General features: G+C 40.3%; 1 protein-coding gene across 1 annotated transcript; it reads right to left on the minus strand.

Moving 5' to 3' along the window:
• Positions 1–900: 900 nt before the first annotated feature.
• TTLL2 (tubulin tyrosine ligase like 2) lies at positions 901–7,691 on the minus strand. Its single transcript, XM_073673392.1, has 2 exons — positions 7,565–7,691; positions 901–4,966 (listed from the first exon to the last, which is right to left on the minus strand). The coding sequence occupies exon 2, from the start codon at positions 4,934–4,936 to the stop codon at positions 3,218–3,220; it is 1,719 nt and encodes a 572-aa protein (XP_073529493.1). The 5' UTR covers positions 4,937–4,966; positions 7,565–7,691; the 3' UTR covers positions 901–3,217.
• Positions 7,692–7,914: the final 223 nt, after the last annotated feature.

A 7,914-nucleotide genomic window follows, 5' to 3' on the forward strand; every position in this document is an offset into this window, starting at 1 on the left:
AGCTTAGTAGTTCTCCACTAGTTAGGGGCGGGTCCTCTCTGTAGCCTGATCCCTTCACGTCCGTGTAGATTCGGGCGCACGGGTGGCTTCCTGCTCTCACCGTGCCCCTGGGATCCCCTCTGTCTCTGGACCTTCCCTCTGCTCCCATCCTCTCTCACTCTCTCTCCTGGGCCTCTCAGACTAGGCCCCACTCCTCTCTCTCCTCTCAAATCCTGCTCCAAGCACTGGAGCCTGGCCCTCCTACACTGCTCTCCTGAGCAGGACTGGCTGCTTCTAGATAGTTCCCTGCTTTCTTATATTCCCACTGAAGATGCTCCCCTAAACTACTTCTTCCACCCACACCCACTACATGGTTCCACACTCCAGCTAGGGACCAGGGACTGCTCTCTCCCTTAGGAGCAATCTCGCCCTTCCCTACTGAAGTGGAGTGTGTTGGATGCGGGTGTGTGGGTCCCGGGCAGTACTCCATCCTTACCTGAGAGTGGGATACCACACCTCTGGGTGAAATGCAGTATCTCTGTGGTGACTGAACCCACAGGGGTGCCACAGTAGCAATTATGATATGCAATAAAAAATTATATTGTGGTCTTGTGTCAACCAGGATAATCTATGTAAACACTTTTATGTAAAAAAAAGACAAACATATTCTAAGAGTGACATTTGTATTGTCTATCCAGAAAAATAATATTTACAAGCTTTTGAAGCACAAAGGCCCCTTCATCACCAAAATCGCCTTGTTCTTCCACAATAGTACAACATCTTTATTTTTGTGGTTAGGTACAGCAAAAATAGCAACATTCAGACGTGAGCTAGTGAAGTAAACTTTATTCACCCATGTACAGTATGTGTGACATTTCAGTTCTTCAAACTGTGAGCCTTTCTCCACCCAAGTCTTTCTAGAGTCATTCGTCTTCTGTATTTTTTTAGTCATTTATATACTATATGTCTATCTTAGAGGCAATTCATCACTAGAAATTAAAGGGTTGCAGTAATTCAGCTACTCTCCTAATCTGCCCCATACTGAAAGCTAATGTTTAGCATGCAAGATTTGCAGATCCAAGCATTTAAAAATAATCTAGCAACCTTCAACGCAGCGTTTACAAGCTTTATTAGAAAAAGCTTGTAACTCCATATTCACTACTCATTATGCACTCCTTATGACTTTGGCCACCACTGAAGCACTTTTGGATTTTAACCATTTACGATGATGATACAACTCCTTTAAGTGAGTGAAGGACATTAGTTTGTTTATTTTTTTGCCAGTGAGTTTTTCTACTCATACCTTTTTTCATTGTTAGGGTCTGTAATTTCCACTTCTGTGCTGCTATGAGTAAGAATTAGATTTTTTGTTATAAATTTAAACAATTGCTTATTGTGTTTGTATGAGTAAACTGCTTTAGCCATGAATCTTTATTATTTTAACTTGAGAAAAAATAAAATCATTGAAGAATTAAAGCAGAGTAAAGGAAAGAATATGCACTCATTAAAACGGTACTAGCAACACTAAAGTATGTCTTGAAGGGGTTATCCATAACTATTTTATTTTTTTACTATAGTCCAACAATTAACAGGCAGGTAGTTGCTAACTACCTACCTGTTCTACCTGGTTGCAGCTCAGAGTGGTCACGGACTGCTCCTGCCGGTGATTCTGCTGCTTCATGTCAACAGAGCAGCTCTTCCTCTTCCGGGATGCCCTATCGGGTGCATGACTGCTTATGTCATGAGGATTGACAAACAACTTTCCACACTTAAGCAGCAGGGAGCCAACTGTCAATCAGCCAGAGATCAGTAGTCACGCCCCATCAACAGGGCAGATCGGAAGAGAAGGAGCTGCTGTATCAACGTGATGTCAGCAGAAGCCGCAGAATTGCCGGCAAGAGATGTCTGTGACCACTCTGAGCCGGCAGAGATTGGCAGCGGGCAGAATAGACAGGTAGTTAGCAGCTACCAGCCTGTTAGTTCTTAGGTCCATAGTAAAAAAAAATATTCCCTGATAATCCCTTTAATCTCCTGGCTCCCTTTTCTTTTCTTCAGATCACAGCTATGGCTGGGAGTATCTGTTTCTTAGGTTCCCTCTCGCTCTGCCCCATTTATTGTTCAGTTCCTCCACTCCTCTGTTCCCCCTGGAAAAGAATGTCAATCAAATCATGGGGGACAACAGTGGATGCCCTGTACCACCTGTCGACGTGACATCAGCATAGTGATAAGCAGGGCGATACATTCAATAAAGGATTTTGTTATGAAGATATCTTCTGTATATATTGCCTTTTAGAGTATGTGGATGATATACATGGGCTTGACTCCAACCCCCCCCTAGGGTTTATTGACATGACAGTATTTGGTCAGTATTTTGCATCAGTGTTTGCATATCAAAACCAGGAGTGGAACTTAAAAAGAAAATCCATAACTGAAAGATTAGTAGAGGAAGACATTATCACAATTATTCATCTAAATGAAGTTTTTCTCCTTCAGCCACAGGGCCGCACCAGCAGTCACACGCCACCTGCCTACAGCTGCTATGCCTTCACACATCACCAGGTGAGCACATACTCCCGCCTTTCACTGTCCTTATCAGGAGATACTTCTCTATGTCTGTGCACTTTTGTCCCCTAAACAGTTCTATATTTGAAAGATTGACACCTGTTTGGCATACAAATACTGATGAAATACTGATCAAAAATACTGATGTGTAAATAAAGCCTAAGCACAATCAGGAATTGCTTGCAGAAATTTCTGCAGCGTTTCTGCAAGGTTCTCCACCTCTTGTCAGCAAAAACGCTGTGGAAAATCCACAGTGTTTTGATGTGTTTTCATGCGTTTTTTGTGTGTTTTTTGCCTGCGGATTTACCATGTGTTTTTTCCAGTGCATTGTATTGGAAAAACGCAGGCCAAAACACACAAAGAATGGACATGCTGCTTCTTCTTCTGCACATGAAATTCAGTCAGGAAAAATCCTGATCATGTGCATAGATTCTGCAAAATGTCATAGGAAATCATGGGATAAGGTTTGCAATGCGTTTTTGGCCCATTTCTCCATGGAAAAAAATGCACCAAAAACGCCTAAGAGTCAGAATACGAGCTGTTTTGTAACAGAGGCTACAGATTAAAGAGCTGTCAATGTATTAAATTATCATTGGTCATGATGCTGGAATGGACATGGACGAGATTTTTGTATCGAAGCCCATAAACTTAGAGATATGCCAAAATGTGTTAAAATTCAGGTCAGCTTAATATTTGTTGACAATTTTTGCATTATTTTAAACATTTCTTGAATTATAATTTTAACATTTGCTCCGGTTTTTGATGCAAGGAACGAAGATTGGCTGAAAGGGAAGATGAGAAAAAAATCACCTACACGAACAGGTGGCATGTTGTTTGCATCTGAAATGTAGTATAGAGGGAAAAGAGGATAATCAGTAGGTCTCCACTGTGCAGTCTTCACCACATTGCTTCCACATGCCTTGGCTCTTGAACTGCTCAGAACTAATGGCAGTTTTGAAACTCCCAGTCTTTTAGGCATATTCATTTTTTCTCGTAGTCTAGAAGTTAATGTCTTTCGAGGACACATTGTTGTCTTCCCACTTGACACAGATCCTCTGATCACAATATGTTCATTTGATGAGTTTTCCATAAAATTGAAGTTACAACATATCCTTTTGAGTCCCTTTTGGACTAATGTTTCATCGTTATCATTGTGTAGGCCATAATTTTCATAAGAAGCACTTCTAGGGCCCTCAAAGTGATTAAGGTTTTCTTTTGAGTTACTAATTGTCATCAAGCTTTTTTTTAATTGGCCAGAGGTCTGTGTAATGTTGTCGTAGCCATGTGATATATGTTTTGTAGAAGGCTGTAAAAACTGAGACTTGGTACTGGATTTTCTGTTGTTGTCTCTGCTTAAATCAGATGATTTGTAGTTGAGAAGATCAATGATGTCATTGATGAGACTTTTTTTAACAGTTACATCATTAGCACAGTCTACAGACAATGCAGGGCTATAGTTCACCTCTAAAAGCCAAGGCTTTAATGTATCATCAATGAGAATATCAAAACCAAAAAGCTCAAAGCAGTTAGGATACTGAGGTATGGATGGAGCAATGGATAATATGGTCATGGTTACTATGTTATATATTCTCTGCCACAGTAAAACATCATCAATCTCTAAATTGCGGAGATAGGATCGAAACTGACCAAACGTCCACTTGCATCCACTTCCAACCCTCTCCTTGTCCGCTGAGTATGAAGTGCTGTATTTGTTAATACTGGTGTTAGTCAGATGAGCAAAAATATTATCAAGGGAACTCAGACTGAACTTCTCTGTTGCAAATCTGACTAGTCCTTCTTGGTAGATGTATATAGTCAGTGGACAGAAACATGTAACACATACATAAATACGTAGGTCAAATTTATAGCCAGATATTAGTAGCGGGTTTGTGATATATTTCTGAACAATGACAGTGCAGTCATAGGCCAAGTCCTTAATGTCTTGAAAAATAAATATTCCCCTACCTCTTGACATGTCAGTTGGTTTACAGATCCAATAGACTGATTTTTTTTCATGTCTTTCTTTGGTATATTCAGCTAAGAACTTTGTGTAGTCATTTGGTAAAATAAATACAACAGGGCTAAACTCAAAGTAGGATGATCCATATATTACTCTCATTCGTTTTAAATGTCTGGCCAAACAGTCTTTTTTTGTCATCTGTGCTGTCCCGGGATGATGATTAAGCCGTTGCCAAGGCTTTATATTATCATGGTCGGATATTCGGAATGCTGACGTTCTCCAGTACAGGTTCCACTCTGTTTCACTCTGTTTCTCTTCATCAAATTCCTCCCAACCACGTTCCAGTAACACCTCCCGTACAACTCGTGGAGTGTTAACATGAAGACGAAACACTAGAGCTTGCGATTTGTTGTCATCATCATCTCCCTCTGCCATGGTGACATTCAAGCTTCACCATTAATTTATCTGTAAAGTGAAAAACATTAATACTATGAGAAAATTGGAGCCGAGTGATATGTAGCTATACATTTTGCAGAGGTAACAGTGGCACATGAGCCCAAAAACTGCCATATTATACAGTGTCAGAGTTTTATGCCTCATCATTGTGAACAAAAATGTTAAAGGGGTTGGCTACTACTTTGATATTGGCCTATTGCATGGATAGGTGATCAATATCAAAGTAGTGGGCAACTTTAAAGCCAATATTTATGTCAAACAAAAGGTAAAGCAAATCTGCAGAATTGAAAGAATTTTTCTTTTGATCATCAATGTTACTGTAAATGCTGTCCAGTTTGTCTATCACTGAATTTTCAGTTAGTAGAGAGATACAATTTCTCTTGTGTTGGCACTGTAGGTAAATTTCCCGTTACTGACAGGTTTCCCCAGCAAATTAGAGCTGATCATTGTTCGTTCAAGCAGGGAAACACTTTCAAAACAGCTTATTATGAAAAGACCCGATTAATAAGCAGAGATTATCCCAAAAGTGGACAACTCCTTTAATGTACCGGATCCCTGAATAAACAGCTGATTCCTCAATTAAATTGGTAGGTCTATCCCTAGTAAATGGTTAGAGAAAGCTGCCAGCTGAACAGCTTTATACAACTCTCACCCTCAAAGTCTTACTTGCGTGGGCCATTTTAGTGATCTAGTGTCTTCACATGGTAGGGTGCAATGAGCGAATGATATTTCAGCACCATGTTTAAAAGGGAACTCTGCAGAGGCAGTGATTCCTCTGCTGGACCCTGAACAGCCACCGGGCAGCACGGTGGCTCAGTGGTTAACACTGTTGCTTTGCAGCACTGGGTCCTGGATTCACATCCCACCAATGACTTCATATGCAAGGAGTTTGTATGTTCTCCCCGTGTTTGCGTGGGTTTTCTCCTGGTACTTTGGTTTTCTGCCACACTCCAAAGACATACTGATAAGGAATTTAGACTATGAGCTCAAATGGGGACAGCAATGACAATAAAGTATCTCAGACTGCACATGGCAATACTTTAGCTGTCATATTCTGTCCCTGACCAAAGTTTCAAAACTTTTGACTATAGAAGTGACAGAATTTCCTGCAATAGTTTTGTTAGGGTCAAATACTTAAAGGGTTTTTCTCAAGTCTATTATCTCCAGACATAGGGGATAACTTCTCAATGGTTGGGGGTCTAACTACTGGGACACCGATCCCAAGAACCAGGACTTTCAAAAGCCCTGTGTGAATGGAGCAGTGGTTGATCTTGCACATTACCGCTCCATTCATTCTTATGGGACTGCCAAAGACCAACTGAGTGTATTGTTCGGCTATGTCTAGCAGTCCCATTAAGAATGAATGGAGCGTCAGTTTGCATGATTGACCACTGCTCCATTCACACGGTTCTTGAGATCTGTGGAGGTCCCAGCAGTCAGATCACCAACAATTTGGAAGTTATCACTATTCAGTATATAGGGAATAACTTCCAAGCTTGAGAATTCCCTTTAAGCAATTATAGATTTTCCATCTCCAGCCAAGGCTGATAAATTTCCATTACATGTGGTAGAGAATTGTGTACAAGACTGTAGGTTTGTACCCAGTTCTGTCTGGTAAAACCTAGCCCTTTGGCAATGTACAGTACCTAGCAGATTAACAATTCTTGTTTGATATCTATAAACAGTTTACTCCTAGAAATGAATGTGCCCGTCTCTCTAATAAGACCTGTGTGTTGACTTTCCAATATAAGTTCTGTTAGGTAAACAGCTTTGAGCCATAACTAGAATACGCAGGAACCTCCTTCGATAATACTCAAGAGCGCTGACTTTTACCTTTACAAATGTTACTGGAATTTAAAAAGACGTTTCTCGTCTAGTCATGCATATCTACGTCAGAGCACAGTGACTTCTATTGTCTGGTAAAAAAGAAAGGTCACTGCATTTGTGCAAACTTGAGTTATCAAGATAATGACTACAAAGATATGCTGCTGTCACCAGCTCCAATAGGTACATTTCAGATCATAGCATAAAGATATTTCCAGTGCTACACTATATTATCAAACTTTCCGAAGGACAAATGATAACTTACTGGTCGGTGGGGGTCCAATCTGCTGGGATCTACACCGATTGGCAGAACGGGGAATTTTTATCCCCATTAAGGCACTTTTATTCCCACTACAAAATGCAATGCAGGTTGAGTGGGGCTGCCAAAAAAAGTCAAGCAGAACACATGGCAGGGTTCACAGAACACATTCCATAGGGAATTAATGGAGTGGCAGTCAATTATTTACACTGCCAATCCATCCTAGGAGAGATAAAAGTGCCCCATTCTGCCAATTGATGTGGATCCCAGCAGTCGGACCTTCACCAATCATTAAGTTATCACCTATCCTGTTGTTTTCATGAATAACTCCTTTTAAGAAAGGAAAGTAGTTGCACTTTAGTTGTAACAAGCAAAGAAAAACAAAGAATAAAAGTTTAATACATTTATAAAACATGGAGCGCATATACAATTATTTCAGTTCAGATCTATGAGTGCATACAAAAAGGTGATGATCATAAAAATCATAGCAATAGAGAAGCAGAAAAAACAGAAGGGCACGTCACCTTATTTATTCTTCTTAGTGTTTAGCCTTGAGTCTTGGTGCTTGTTCCTCCTTGTGGCACTAAGCGATCAGCTGTTTGAAAGCAGCAGCTCTTTTGATTCTCCCTGACAGCCTGCAGAGGGCTGCCCGCCTGCACCTCTCCAGAAGGGTTGCTATGAAACAGACTGTGTCGCAAGTGACAAAGGGCTTTAAAGTGAAAGAAAATGCTCAGGAGCAAAGTTATTATAATTATATAATGAATGACAAAATATTTTATAGCTAGTATGGAACTCTGTTTTTCTTCAAATCATTTTTACTTTATTTTACAACTTTTTTTTTTATCTCAGTTAACTGTAAATTTCTCTGATAAGA

The sequence above is a fragment of the Phyllobates terribilis genome, unplaced genomic scaffold (genome assembly GCF_046119375.1).
Source record: "Phyllobates terribilis strain yellow unplaced genomic scaffold, ASM4611937v1 Scaffold_3__8_contigs__length_932513732, whole genome shotgun sequence".
Taxonomy (NCBI): Eukaryota; Metazoa; Chordata; class Amphibia; order Anura; family Dendrobatidae; genus Phyllobates; species Phyllobates terribilis.